Genomic DNA, 15,620 nt, shown 5'->3' with positions numbered 1-15,620 from the left:
CTTGTCGCAAGCGCAGAATGGCCTTGATTGGATTGAGACCTTGGTTTGGGCCCAGGGGAAACGAAGCCTCTGCTGTCGAGTGATGATGGGAGTGGATGTAGTATGTGAATATGGTGAATTATATACATTCTCTTGGGAGACAGGTCTGTACATCTTATAATGAAACAACAGTTTGATACAGGTTTGACGCATGATATTTACAACAGACCATCAGATGGGTGAATGGATAATGGTCCAGTCACGCCCCCCCCCCCCCCCCCCCTTCAGATTATTTTATTCCATTTCTTCGATCGAAAATGTATTAACTGGAGAATTTCTGTAATACATCAGTTTGTCTCACCAAATAGTGAAAGAATCACTGGGGTTCAATGTCCTCGGTGCTGTGAGCACAAACTAAGATCCAATTTGTCTGTATCTCTGAAGAGGATCTACAAAGGGAATTGAGCCAACCGATTTAGACTGATGCTCAGACAGAAAGGACAGGATCAGACATGGAACAGCTACAGATGTTCTGAGATGGCAAAATGTGACTGACCGCATAGGCGGATGTGTGATTGAGGGCTAGGGTCCACTGGGAAGCCGTCACCCAACTGCAGATGTACTCCAGGGCTATTAAGGGCAGCAGAGTTCATCATGGGCAGCAGTGGCAAGAGCAGATAAGACACAAAGAAAGGACACGGAGGACAAGTCTGGCCAAGCAGGGCTGCAGATCAGAGCAAACAAGTCCAGAGGAGAGAGAGCAGAAAAACTTGCAGTGAAATATGAAGCGCAATATTCCAAAACTATTAAAATGGAATTGTGGACTTTATGGTCCACCGGACATTATGTTAGCACAAAACGAGCAGTGATGACACTGTGAGCTATCTTCACTCATGAGGATCCTTGATAAGGCAGAGGTGAGAACTCATGAATTAAATATGACCTCTGGTTCATTTTAGATTCATCTTAAATAAATGTCACACATCCACACATTGAGGCACATTAGGGGTTGTAAAGTTGAGGCTTCTCTTTACATCGAAACGTACATAAGGCAAATACAAGCAATACAAGAAAATGGGGCAAAGCAAGGGACTGCAAAGTTGTTGTGGATGTTGGAAGGCAACTGCAAGTTCCACATTGTATTGTTGTGACTGCTTTGAGACCAGATATGGTGAAGATGGGACTGAGGAAGTCTTTGAAAGGAAGAAATCAAAGTATGCTGAACTGGTAGCAGAGGTAAAAAAGTGTGGCTGGCAAGCACACACAAGACCAGTGGAGATGGGAGCAAGAGGCTTTGTAGGCCATTTGAGATTAGTGATTTTGGTTTTGACGGTAAATAGGCTTGGTTGTAGATTGGCCGCTGTGTGAAACCCCCTACCTATAACACGATGAATTTAACATCTCTCCTTTGTATATTTGAAATTAAAGAGGTTTAGTCATGCATTATCTAAACTCTGATGTTATGAGAATGACAGGCACTGTCTCATTCTATGACTACTCCCTAAAATGACAACACAGAAAACATATGCACAAATAGTTATTTTATTAGAAAAAAACCTCACAGCACATTACTCTGTGTACAAGACGAAAAGACATGTCTCGAGTTGAACGGTCTTCCACTGTTATTTCAGCTGTTGCCGTTTGAGGCGTTGGCCGTGGCCGCGGCCTGTAGCGTCCGCCTGGCCATCTCCAGCGCACCCTCCTTGGTCTTGTTGCCCCCGATGAAGCCACCGGCGTGGACGAAGATGCAGTCTGGGATCCCGCTGAGCTTGGACAAGGCATCGTCCCGAACCCCTCGCCACTCCTCCAGCAGGGACAACCTGGGCATAGACACAGTGAAGACGTTTGAACAACGCAACAAAGTCTGAATCTCGTTTCAAAGTATTACACCTCTGCTTAGAACTACAAATGAGGGGAGGGACACACTGCTCTCTAATGACAATTGCTGGTGTAGCACCCACTCAGTTTTGACAGGTCAGAAAAATGAACCTACAATGCCTTAGTAAATTGCAGGCTGAATGCAATCCCAGTTGATAACCAATCTTACAAATGGGCAACACCTGATTCTCTGAGACATGCAATGCACTGCCTCAGATTCTGTGAGGAAGAAGAAGAAGAAGAAGGAAAAAACTCTAGAAAAATGACTTCTAGAAAAGTGTGGAGTACCCACGCCTGGGAATCTGTGGAGATTATTAACCTCCCATGACTGCATTTGCAGTAAAATTCCCTCGGTGTGAGAAGCATCAAATCAAAGTGACAAGCTGCCTGAGCGCTCTCTCTCTCCCCCCATTAAGTTTAAGTCCCAGCAGCAGTTAAGATGGAGAGCTGCCTACACAATCGAAGCGAGAGGAAGTGGGCAGGAATGAGAATGAGATTACCAAAATAGGAAGCACAGAGAGAGGATTAAAGTGAATGGGCCAACATCATGAATGAACCTGAAATGGGAATTTGAGTTGCCTGGAGCGTTCACCTTCTCCACCACGAAAGCGTTCAGGGGAAGAAGGCCATGCCGGGGGTACTGTAACATTAATCGCGTATCAAGCATGCAAACAAACACCAAGCAGCACTAGTTTTTGTCACATCAAGGCTTAGTGCATTATTGGCTTAGCCAATGCCTGGGACGATTTATGATCCCTCACTGTTTGATGATGCTAAAATATGCTCTAGCAGTCAAAGGTGGAGGTGCTGATGAGTCTTTTATTGGTTCGGTGAGTCAGCAACACCTTCCTTGCCGCCTGGAGAAGCTGGAGGATTCACACGTTTCGCAACTGCTGCTGAAGACAACTCCACAGTCTCCTCGGAGAGCGGACAAAGAAGCTCATGTTATCGGTCCCCTCGCCTGTCCACTGCACACTGCATACTCCAGCGTGCATTTCATCCGCAAATTAACCCACTGCCCCCTTCCAGCATGCACAGGCATTGTACCAGCTGAATAGCCGACCAACAAAACACTGCATACATTAAAGCTTGCACATGGAAAAAAACAGCTCAGTGGCATACATTTAGCCCCTCTGGTGATTATACATTCAATCCTCTGGGCAATATAAAGCTCATCACAGCCTAATCAGAATGAATCAGACAGAAAATGATGGAGGTTCATCACCATGGCCACAATTTATTCACGTGGTGGAAACGGGTTGGGAAAGGTGCGGTTATTAAACAACCTGGAATTCATTTTAGCCCACGAACCGGGTGCTCCATCCGATTTCGAAGCAATAAGCATTTACAAGCTACTTCAGGAATCTTCCATTCATAGACTCCAACTCATCATTTATATTGTTGATAGTGAAGCTCTTCGGGGGTGGGGTGGGGGGTCAAAATTACCCAGCGTTTCCTCAGCTGCAAATTAGAGTTCCCTCTAGTACCCTCAATGTCTAAAAATAGCGCTCCATGGGGTTGCTACGCAGTGAGAGGCACAGGTGACAGACCAACCCCCACGCCCCTCCCCCTCGTAGAGCCTCTGAGCTAGAGCTGGACGACGCCGGTGTCCCTTAAAGGAGGCCATCTGGAGGCTGGCTCCATGATTCGTCTTTTTTTCCCTAAATGTGTTGCGGTCATTTTGTATGAAATCAAAGCTTTAGTTCGGATTCCACCGCTATTAACAGACGCCATTCTCTTGTCGACGGTAAAGGTGTCCTAACAACCATCGAGGCATCTCTAATAAATTTCCTCAGAAAGGTGGAAAACAGACAAAGAGCTGCAGAGAAATGGGGGGTCAAAGAGAGAAGATCGACACTGCCAAGGCGAGTTTGCCAATATCCGACCGCTGATAAGGCAGCGTGCGGCCAGTTCATCTTCCCACCCTTCCAGCCCAACACCACAAAAAAAATCCCAGCTCTCACTTTATTACAGCCCCACTATGAGATTAAGTACCAGAAAAAAAATCTAATAATAATCTTAATTCTGTCACATCTAAATTCATATCTCTTGCCAATGTGCCATGTGTTGTTTGGCAATACAGTTTAAATCTGGCTTCATTCCTCTGCTCTGATGTTCACTCGTGGTTTGCCTTTATGGACATAAAAGACATTGCAAACCTCTTTTACAGATCCAATATTAGATAGATCTTCTTTTGTACTACGCCACAAACCCAATCCACAGATAGCGGATAGATGGTCAAAACAGAAAAGCTTGGACAAGAAGAAGAAAATCCTATCCATCATTCAGTAATAAAGCTATTGTAAAAAACTCCTTGCACTAAACAAGCAGCCATGACGAAGCATGGCATATGCCACTAACTGTTTAAAAAAAATGAAAGGGATCATATTCCGCTTGAGTGGTCAATAATGGTCTGGGTGTTGGTGCTTTTCTGACACCTTATCTCTTACCACCTACTGGTTTGCCTACAGCTGTATTGTGAAACTTCAAAGCTGATACTTCCAAACCCACCACACACACACGCAGTCTTTGACTGGCATGTTATGGCCATTCCCAGGCAGCCCTCCCACAAACTGTGAGTAGGCAAATGCTAGGAGACAAGCCGGGGTTTGGCAACGTGTCCAAGTAAAGCATGGCAGCCAACAAACAGGCCAGATATACAAGCCATATCAGCTGGTGCAGGCCTTTGAGCATGGCTGTGACGTGGTTGGAATTGTTTACTGTTTATCCTGATGTGCCAGTGAGCTTGGCGTCCATTCCTCACCCCTCCCTGACCCAAACAGCAATCCACCCACTCCCCCAACACCTAGCTACTGTTGCCATGGTGATGACATGACTTTCATACACAGGTTTCATGGGATTGGGGGGGGGGGACATTGTTTCTAATATTCTCTATGGCATACCTCAGACTGTGTGTGCGTATGCATGTGTGTAGACTGGGGTGTGTGTGTGCACACACCTGTGATTAGCCATTCGCTTTAGACCAGCATCTGATTTACAGACTTAATTTCCACACGTTAATAGGCTGCCTAAGTGACGCACATTAAGTGAGTATCTTCAAAATGAAAATGGACATATTGGAAGACCAGATAAAAACATGACATTTTAATGTGCCGAAATGACTGGACTCACCAGCTTATCTATCTATAAATTCCAGGAACGTGTGTGTGTGTGTGTGTCTGTGTGTCTGTGTGTGTGTGTGTCTGTCTGTGTGTGTGTCCGTCTGTGTCTGTGTCTGTGTGTGTGTGTGTGTGTGTGTGTGTGTGTGTATGTGGCATATCCCTCGAACCGTTAGTCCGTTCGATTTCAAACTTGGCAGGTGTCTTGCTACTGGCACGAGTAAGTGCAGTGCCAAGTTTGACATTGTTTGGATAAGAAAAGCAAAATATATTGTTAAATATATCGGTAAAAGAAGCACACGTTGGCTTTCTCCACTCTACCATAGCCACTCCCCCTCTCACACAGCACAGCGCAGGACCAGAGGCAGAGAGAGAGTAAGTGGAGTTTTGGCAGCACTGAATCACAGGTTTACTAAGACGCAAGATGTTTGGACGATTATCATGTCTGACCTCAACAATAAAGACTCCCTGTATGCAGATTGCTTGCATACAATGATTCTGTTGATTTTGCAACACGCCAACAAACACGGGTATGTGGCTATTCAAAATTACATAAAAGTATGCAATAAACTGACGCTTCAAATAGCCCAGGCTACTTTTAGACTCTGAATAAACAAACGACAATTCCGACTGCAAGGTCCCAAATTGAAACGAGCAAACGAGTTGCAGACAGAGCGACGTCACTTATGCTACCAAAGACTGTTTTTGAGTCACATTGTTGCAAATCTCATATGATGATGCATCTTTCTACAAAATGGTTTGTCTTCTATATCGTTAAGCTATTCAATAGGCTAAACATATAGCCTTACATCAAAGCTTTAGGCTCATGTCATTTCGATCAGCTACAAACAACGAGTGGCAGACAGAGCATGATGTCACTTAGACCTAGGCCTACCAGAGAGTCACATCGTTGCAAATTTCAAACGATGATGCATCATTCCACAAAATGGTTTGTCTTCATATCAGGAAGTTATTCAATAAGCTTAACAATAATATAGCCTTAACTCAAAACAGCTGTTAGACTTATGTCATTCTGATCTGTAGAAATGTCACATGCAGCCATGCCTAAATTCTGCTTACTGCACATTAATAATAAATAGGTTAATATATATTAATATAATATTCAGTATTCATTATTTAATGCTTAGCTGGAATGATGTTTTCCCCATCATCCTATTTTTAAAGCAGGCCTACCTGCGGGCATGTAATTGGGCTACGGGTTTTCTACAGGAGCGGCATGTTTGAACGGCCACTGCACTAGTTTTAGATAACAAAGGACCACTGACCACGAGGGGAAATCTGCCTCACGCACGAGAGATGAGAGAGTGACCACACGCACGAGAGAGGAGAGTGTGACCACACGCACGAGAGATGAGAGAGTGACCACACGCACGAGAGATGAGAGAGTGACCACACGCACGAGAGATGAGAGAGTGACCACACGCACGAGAGATGAGAAAGTGACCACACGCACGAGAGATGAGAAAGTGACCACACGCACGAGAGATGAGAAAGTGCCCACACGCACGAGAGATGAGAGTGACCACACGCACGAGAGATGAGAGAGTGACCACACGCACGAGAGATGAGAGACGGTGGTAAAACACGAGGGGATAACACGAGTCTCAATGCCTAATAAGTCCAGTGAGGAAGACAGGATGGCAAAGGCCAAAAAGGAAAAGCAAAATGAATGGATGAAGGGATGGATGAATGGATGAATGAATGGATGTCTCATTCTCTCCTTTTGAGCTGCATTTTGGAGAACTCCTTCAGAAAGGAATGAAGGGAGGGGATCAGTGTTGACGGACTGCACTTGGAGACGGACGAGTGAGTGTGACTAATGACTCTCACCTGTTCTGGAAGGTGTTGAGCCCTGCAGGGACACACTGGACCCTCCACTGGCCGTTCTGGTCAGGGTACAGGACGAACTTGATAGGAGTCTGCACCTCCAGCTCCTTCTCCAGGGAGAACAGGTGCTCTTTCCAAGGACACCCACCCTGGGAGAGCTCCACCACTTCCCCACTTGGGTCCACCTGGATACAACACACACACACACACACACGCATGCGCGCGCGCACACACACAGGCACGAACACGCGCACACACACACACACACGCATGCGCGCGCGCACACACACAGGCACGAACACGCGCACACACACACACACACACACACACACACACACATCCATACGCATGCGCACACACAGACAGACACACACACAGGGCAAACAATGAACACTGGGAATACACTGGGAATACTTTCAATAACAACCTGTGAACCTCATATATATATGTATAAGTATATATACTTTTTTGATCCCGTGAGGGAAATTTGGTCTCTGCATTTTAACCCAATCTTAAGTCCAGAGTGGTAACCAGTGGGCCACGGCTCTCTGACGTTTTCAACCCACTCCAGGGTTGGTGCTGCTACCGCTGTAGAAAAGGGCAAGTAGTACTTCCATCTGGCATCTAGTGATATTTAGGCTGAACTTAAAAATAAAAATATTTATGCAAAATAAATCTGACAACTTGAGTCAGTGAGTGAGGTCGTGCCACTAATATATGCAGGAGGTTGCTGGAGTGTGCTGACAGCGAAAGTCAGAGGGGTCGTTTGAGGCTTGACGCCACTCATGTTAGAATCACCTCGGCATGGCTGTCTCCTGGAGGAGAGCAGAGATGTACACGATTTCTGTGGTGCAAACCCCAACCCTTCAGGAGGGAAAAAAAAAATAAAAACTCCCACATCCACACTCGCTTGCATGAGTGATCAGTCTGCACGGAATCCCTCTCCTCAGTGATGTACACACAGAGTGCTCACCTTCACTCATGATAGCTGAAGCCATCCTCCCATCCCATACAACAACCACCCCCAGATGCACCCTCAACACATAAGGTCAGTTAGGTCTAGTGAAGAGTCCCCCACCCCACCCCGCCCAGATGCACCCTCAACACTCAACATCTCTCTCACACTCTATCAGGTACGACGGCGGCATTGTGGAGCTCTGCCGCCAGTGATGGCTCGTGTCAAAACCGACAGACAGACAGTGATTGATTGACAGGCACCTGGGTTCTCATTTGGACGGCTCCCTCCACCACGGCGCGGGCAGGCAGCCAGGCTTGCCGGTAGTAGTCCAGGCGGTCCTGGAACTCTGCTCCCACCATGGCCAGGGCTTTGTGGAAACCCTCCTGTTACACACACACACACACACACACACACACACACAGTCAGGAGACCGCACTGGCACTTAAGGACGGTTTCCATACTTGGATTAACCTAGTTTAAATTCAGCCTAGCTCTAACGTTATGTTTACATTTATTTTCAGTTTGATCTAAAGCGACTTACAATATAAAATAACAATAAACAAACATTACAATAGCATTAATAGTAACAGTAAATAAATAAACAAACATTACAATAGCATTAATAGTAACAGTAAATAAATAAACAAACATTACAATAGCATTAATAGTAACAGTCAATCAAATAAAAGTAAAATCAATTAGAAATCACACTAATATAATCAACTAGGCCCAATGATAATATCAATAGTAAGGATAATAATAACAATAATACTTTTTTTTAAATGTTTGTTTTTGATGTAGGGGTGTTCACTAATGTAGCCTAGCTAATGCCTGTGGTGGCAGATTATGCACGCTCCAGATCTTCATACGGGTATAACAGACAGCTTTGTCCCCTTGCCATTTTAGAACAGGCAAAAAGAAATATGCCTATCTGTTGGTCTAATCCATTTTGCACACTGGCTTTGGGGCCTGCCTGTTCCAGTGGTCTACTCAGTGCATCGGTCAGGAGTGTGTGTCTGGCCAGAGGCTGTGGCTCATCAGCAGTTCACTAATGAGGCTTATGAGTCAAAGTGACTGCCTAAGAAGTCAGAGCAACCATCAGGGCAACAAATGGTTATGGTGAGGGAGAGACTAAGATTAGTTACACTTGAAACAGCATGCATTAAGGCTTATCTCTCCAGAGTGTAAAGACACAAATGCCAACATACACACACACACACATTCTTTTAATGTCCATAGAAAAAGAAATCAATGATTTGCACAAACTGACTGGGACACATATACATGTGTGTGTGTGTGCACACACATACACACACAAAATAACACACCAGCATCACACCAGCATCATATGACACAGACTGCAGAAACTTCAAGAGCTACACATACAAAATTCCAACTGACACAAGCACAATTCAATCTCCCTGGAAACGGCTGTTGGGCACGGATGCTGTTGTGCCAGACATGGGGGGGAAGCCATTACTTTTTCAATTATCACACTGTCCGTGTGACAAAATCTCAGCATTAGTAAAATCACAAGGTCCCGGACTGACCAGTGGCTCTCGTCTCCGCCAGCCCCACTCCTCCTCCTGGACGTTTCACAGCAGCACCACCTAACCCCCTCCTCTCTCACTAGCGCCGCCTGCACTCCCACCTAACCCCTCCTCTCTCACTAGTGCCCCCTGCCCTTCAGCAGCCACCCAGCAGCAAGTGCTGAAGGGACAGCAACCCTGGTTATTTTATTCCAGAGGAAAAGCTCCCAAGTATGTGCATCACAGGCCAAGTTCACCGAGAGACAGGCATGAGGTGGAGGTTCAGTCCTCAGAGACTGAGGGTCAGACCTAGATGCCCGCTTGCTAAGTAGAATTTTAATGGCCAGCATAACAAAGACAGAGACTTTAAATTCTCCCTAATCCGTCTGCCATTCTGCAGCGTTTAGTGAGGGCTGCCCCCTCTTCCCTCAGACTGGCATCAGCCTCAAACCCGTCTGGTCACACTGGCTCAGGCTGACGCTGACAGGACCTGACAGGATCCATTGGAAAGTCAAACACTTCTGGCGGCTTTCGGGAGGGTCACACAATGGCGTCTGAGCTACTAAGAGCCTCAATGCTGTGACTAGGCATGGAAAGCGGAGAATGGCACACAATAACAAAACAAACAAACAAACAAACAAACAAACAAACAGCATGCATGCCAGGGCCCACCTCACACTCTCTCTGTGCCTCTATCGGGTTCATTCAGGCCGCTGCGTGTAATTGAGATGCCACGCGGCACGGTGAGTAAGCAGACGCTCTCCTACCTCGGTTTCCTGGCTCTTGCTGTTCCAGCGGGGGTTGAGGTGGCCGACGCGAGCGCTCAGGGTGGTGGAGACCGAGTAGCGTGCCTCGCCATCCGTCTGTGAGATGCCGTTGTCCACGGCGTCCACCTCCTCCACGAAGTTCTCGTAAAGCTGAGAAAGGGAAAAAAAAAAAACATGCATACTGAGTCAAACTTCAGGAGGTGAGGAGTTATAAGTGCACAATCTCAGTTCATCGCAACAGGGGCCCTTGCTCTAACAAGGACCTGATTCTCTGACCTTCTGCTACATCTCCTTCATAGAGAAGCTTGAAACGTGTGGCTCTTAGGAAGCTGTCTAATTGGAAGTTTACATTATCTGTATTAGCCAACCACTAGCCTACCTGTCTTCCCCATATGTACCACTTAATACTCAGGATCCCTTTAGCATCAAAAGTGCAGACAGAATAAAAAATGTTGTCGCATTTAGCAATTATCTCCTTGCGACCGCTAGCTGCCCATACCGTGAGAACACTGAACCAAAGAAACTGGCCTCTGAAAAAAGGCAAAAAGTGCAAAAATAGACTGAAAAAAAAGTTTTTACTTTTTTCTGTACTGATGCAACCTGAGATGTGAAACCACAGAAAGGCCCCCCCCTTGAACTCCATGATAGCGGTTGTTAGATGAAATAGCTCTGCTGTTGGCCTTAGTCTATGATACTGGTGTTGGATGAAATAGCACTTTAAAGCCTCTGCTGTTGGCCTTTGCGGTGGCCATCTGTTCCTTACCTTGTCGTAGAGCACCTCCAGCTGCCGGTCACTGGGCTCCAGCTGGGTGAGATGCGCCAGGAGCTGCCGGCCAAAGTGCAGGTACACGAGTCCGGCCGAGCTCAGCTTGGTCACCCACGGCTTCTCTGGGCACAGGCTGTGAAAGGTCTCCACGAACGACCTGAGGAGAGCAGCGCGGCAGGAATAAAGTTCAACAGGCTGCAGAGACGGTCATCTAATACAGTTTCTGTGCAGTTATTAAGGTAAACAGACTTCCGTTTCTCTGTAGGGTCAGACGCTTAATAGTAATAACATCATGAGCCTGTCAGTGGTGAAAACAAGCTGTTTACTTTGACACTGCTAATTCTGGCGTCTTATGCTACACCTTCATGAAAATTAGGCTGGTCGTTTTAGCAACCGGTACACGCACACGAGTGAAAACATAACTTCTTTGGCAGATAGAAACACATCACGAGCAGGCATAAATTTCAGAACACATTACATTTTCTAAAGATGATGTAAAATAGTGATACAACACTGTCCCTAAACTCTCCCTGACCTGAATATAAAACATGACAACCACTTGCCAAAGAACATTACCATTAACCGAAATTCCACATGCATAATGATGGGACGTGTTCTACCCCTAGAAGCAAGAAAAGTCACCTTAGCACCTTAGAACTCCAGCTTAAACAAGACAACAGGAAATACCCCCTTTTTTAGAAAAGGAAAGCATGCACTACTGGAAATGGAGAATCACACGCATGTTTCTCTCAAAAAGCCCTGTGTGACAACTAAACTGCTTCTGTCTGCTAAGTGTGGAAAATGTAGGCCTATGCTCTTGATTTTGAAACTCATAAACACAAATTTCTGGTGCAAATCCATTGGAAGTGGATATGCTAAAGCATGACAAATAATGATGTTTTCATTCGTCATCGTAGATGCATGACTAAATATCAATCTTGGAGACGGTCATTGCAAACTGTGAAAACTTCAGAGTGGAGTTTTCCTCTCACGCAGCTACTGTATATTGGACCACTATGAGCTTATCACAAGCTCACCTCAATTACATTTAGGCTGTCTGCAGGGACAAGAGAGGGGTAAACACACTCAGCATCCTCTATCACCAGAGCTGGATGAGATTTAGTGACATTAATTTAGGAGGACAATTAATTTCCTGTGGGAGCTTTGCCTCAGATAAAATAATGGCTTCTGGGGGAATCAGAGCAAAAGCCTAACGTGTTCTGATTTATTGTGACCTATATTTTGCTAATAATTTCTGATGATTTTTAACCTCTGCACTTATTATTTGCCCTATTTAGGATTGATTATGTCAGTTATTTTATTCCCACATATAGCCTAATTAGCCGTTTAATCAAATGAGGGTACATGTACCATATAAGATCCTTTCCAGATGTATATATTATTTAATGTTGTATTTGGTATACCGGTATATCGATCATTTGGAAAAATCCTCAAGTCAGAATGAGAAAACGGAACGTTACAGACTTCAGAGTGTGTATGATAAGAGACCTACTTGAAGGATTGTTTGGACATGCGTGACATGTTCAAAAGAACTCTATTAAAAAAAAACTGCCACACCATTTTCAACCGAATCGCATCAGGCTATGCTCAAATCTAATCCCCTTTCCAAACCTCTAGGGGTTCAAACTCAGACTTGTTTTTCTTCTCTTTCCTTCAGACTACCTCGGAAACAACATGGAGAGTTAGTGGCTATTCACCCACTACATTTTCCCTGTGCTTAGAGCAAGAAAACCTACAGTATCAATAAGTTGTTAGATGATTTGACCTTTCTTTCTAACCAGTACACAGTCGCTGTAAATTACATTTATATTACAGCTGTCAGATTTTAGCACCAAAATGTTTCAAATGTGTTTGATCAGCATTTAGATCTAAAACTTATTTTATATCAATAATGAGGCCAGAGGTAAATATTTCTTAACCCCACCAGTACCAATTCTGATAGACTGGTATAGATTACATACCAGCCACCATTTCAGCATCTCAAAATGTTTACACCTTCAGGAAGTTATGGAAGAACAGATGAACCCAGGGAGGTGAAAAACTCAGGTAGGTGTGTGTGCCTGTGTGTGTGTGCGTCTGTGCGTGAACAACAGCAGACCCTGAGCACTGCCCGGGTGTGTGAGCAGCTCACTGCTGATGGTAATTACAGACATTGACATTAATGAGAAATCTCTGTGGCAGGAACCTGTGTGTTAACGGAGAGAGTGGAGTACTGAGCATGCAGGGGGGGGTGAGAGGACAGTGCAGTCATTAGCGGGCTAATTGACAGAGCCCAGGCATCCCTGCATCGTTTAGCAGGGATGGAGGGATGGAGGGAGAAAAGGAAGGAAGTGTGGCAAAGAAAAGACCACAGGAAGAGAGCAGCGTGCTGCCGTCTGCCTGCCTCTCTCCTGTGACGTGAGGACAAGGGGTTGAGGCTGTACTCATTTCAACTGACATTTACAGTCTGCTCAGGACCCAGTCGAGCTGGAGGGATTCCTTCCTTTGTGTGTGTGTGTGTGTGTGTGTGTGTGTGTGTGCGTGTCAGAATGGGTCTGAGAGTGTCTGTCTATGTATGTAGCCAATTTAAATCACACCACCACAGTGAGATGTTTCCTGTAATATGAAGGCTGCATATCCCCAGTCACCTTCGTGGATCATTGGTTTACTGGGCGTAGGTCTGCTACACTAAACTGCTTATGAGGTGAAATATAGAGCCTGAGTGTGCCAGAAGAGTGGAGTCGTACAGACTGTGCTGCCATATTGTGCCTGTGGTGCGCTCCTCTGGTTTGGGTGTGGCTGCCATATTGTGCCTGTGGTGCGCTCCTCTCGTTTGGGTGTGGCTAAGAACCGTTAACGCAAGAGGGAAGGTCACTTTGCAGCATGGCAATATATGGCCAACAAACACAGATTGAGCTACAGGGGGGGGGGGGGGGGTCGCCTAGGGAACAGCAATTAGCTGTACTCCCTGCTGGGTAAAGAGCATCTCACATTTAGTTTCCTGAGACTGAGAAGACAAACACTGGAGACAGAATGTTTACATTTCATACAGTAGTTTGGTTGTCCTGCCTTATCCAAGTTAGTGGTGAGCTACCATAACTTGATTTATTGTGCTATTTTATGACCTCATACTTTTGCCGGATTATCAGTCATTTGACTGGGGAAAGAAAACGTTGAAGTTTAAAAATATAAAAAGAGAAAAGTTTAAACTTCAAAAGTTAAACACCTATAAAGAAATTTGATAAAATCGTCAAAAAAGTTGATGATGCTACCAAGACCTATCAGAGCTTGCTTGCACACATGAATTCAATTTTATTGTTTAAAGGTCACACCATATGTTCCAGTGAAGGGCGGCCTACCTCTGATGATGATCATAGCGATGCTTTTTAGGGTCGTACTCCCCTCCAACGTCCACTACGATGTCACACTTGGCAAGCTCTGCAGGGTCACGGGTGCGGATGATTTCAGCATCCTGGAGGATGACAAATATCATAACAAAACACATTTGGTGAGCTTTAAAACACAAACAAGGCTCCATTCCTCCTTCACAGATGCTGAAACAGAAACAGTCATACATAAAAGCACTGACACACTGGCACTGCTGCAAACATACTTTTGCAGTAACGTTACCTTTCCAGTGCTGTCAAATTAGGTCATGCCAGTGAAGCCCATTATGACTTGTGCAATTTCTTTATTTAAACTGCACATATCGAAGTAATGTAGAATTCTGTCTTCACTCAAATGCACAATGACATAGAGAATCACTCTGATTTTGACGCCAAAATAAGTAAAGCTATGCCCATGAGTCAGGCAAGCTGGTTATATCAGAGACCTGTCATTGCTAGAGCGCTATCTTAATAGTAGGCTATGATGGTACTGTGAGGAGCTGGATCTTGATATACCTTGTATTCCGGTAGCTGGCAGAGGAAGAAGCATGCTAACACTTCGTCGCAATGAAATGTCCCATTGTGCGTGCCGATTTTTACCATTTTGTCACTACAAAGACGCTTGGCTTTAGGAGACTGCATAAATTTTCTCTCAATGTTCCAGGCAAATGTTGGTGTTCCCGTTGAAATTGTACAAACTAATGTTACAGTAACGGTGGAACACGAGACAAACTTATTTAAATATATAGCTGTATGGATGTAAGAGAAACACCGACGTAAATATGATCTTGTTAACATAAAGCCGACCGCTTAAATTTTTTTAAGACACGCGTGCGGCGGACATATATTTCTGACGGACCGACGGATGTGATGTAATTAAAATCTGTGCTCTTGCGTCTCCGGTCGGTTACTGCATAGACATAATGGGTTACTGAACAGCTGGATGAGGCGTAGCCTTTCTGTTATTAATGACTCTGTCTGTAAGAAGATAATAACTTGTTTGTTCAATTTAATTTGCAACAATAGATTATCCAAAAAAGAGGGGGCATAAAAGGTAGGCTGAAGCAGAAGGGGACTGAGCGTGCTGAGTGTGAGTTTGCTGTGCATTCCAGATTAAATCACATTCCCTTGCACAAACTGAGACCATAACATCTTGGCCAGTAGGCTAGGTATAGTCCATCTCAACACTTGGCAGTCCTGCTGCATGTGCTCTGGCACCTGTGACTCTGAAGAGAACCTGTCATGTTGCATTGGCTCCCTGCTGCCTCTTTCAGACCTCTGAGAGTAGTCTGTCAGCTCACATCTCCCCACTCTTATGAAAAGCCATTATTTTTGTCCTCTATCTCTCTCTCGCCTGCTCCCCTTCCCTCCCTCCCTCACTGTCGATCTT

At 45.1% G+C, this 15,620-nt stretch overlaps 1 protein-coding gene across 1 annotated transcript; it reads right to left on the bottom strand.

Moving 5' to 3' along the window:
* Positions 1 to 1,507: 1,507 nt before the first annotated feature.
* myg1 (myg1 exonuclease) lies at positions 1,508 to 15,095 on the bottom strand. The gene is made up of 7 exons (XM_042089205.1): positions 14,747 to 15,095; positions 14,204 to 14,316; positions 10,842 to 11,001; positions 10,079 to 10,228; positions 8,043 to 8,165; positions 6,828 to 7,009; positions 1,508 to 1,799 (listed from the first exon to the last, which is right to left on the bottom strand). Exons 1-7 carry the CDS (start codon positions 15,026 to 15,028, stop codon positions 1,607 to 1,609), a joined length of 1,203 nt encoding a protein of 400 aa, XP_041945139.1. The 5' UTR covers positions 15,029 to 15,095; the 3' UTR covers positions 1,508 to 1,606.
* Between the last annotated feature and the right edge of the window lie 525 nt (positions 15,096 to 15,620).

The sequence above is a fragment of the Alosa sapidissima genome, chromosome 4 (assembly GCF_018492685.1).
Source record: "Alosa sapidissima isolate fAloSap1 chromosome 4, fAloSap1.pri, whole genome shotgun sequence".
Classification (NCBI taxonomy): Eukaryota; Metazoa; Chordata; class Actinopteri; order Clupeiformes; family Clupeidae; genus Alosa; species Alosa sapidissima.
The sequence above is the reverse complement of the archived record's forward strand: the minus strand, read 5'-3'. Positions and strand labels throughout refer to the sequence as shown.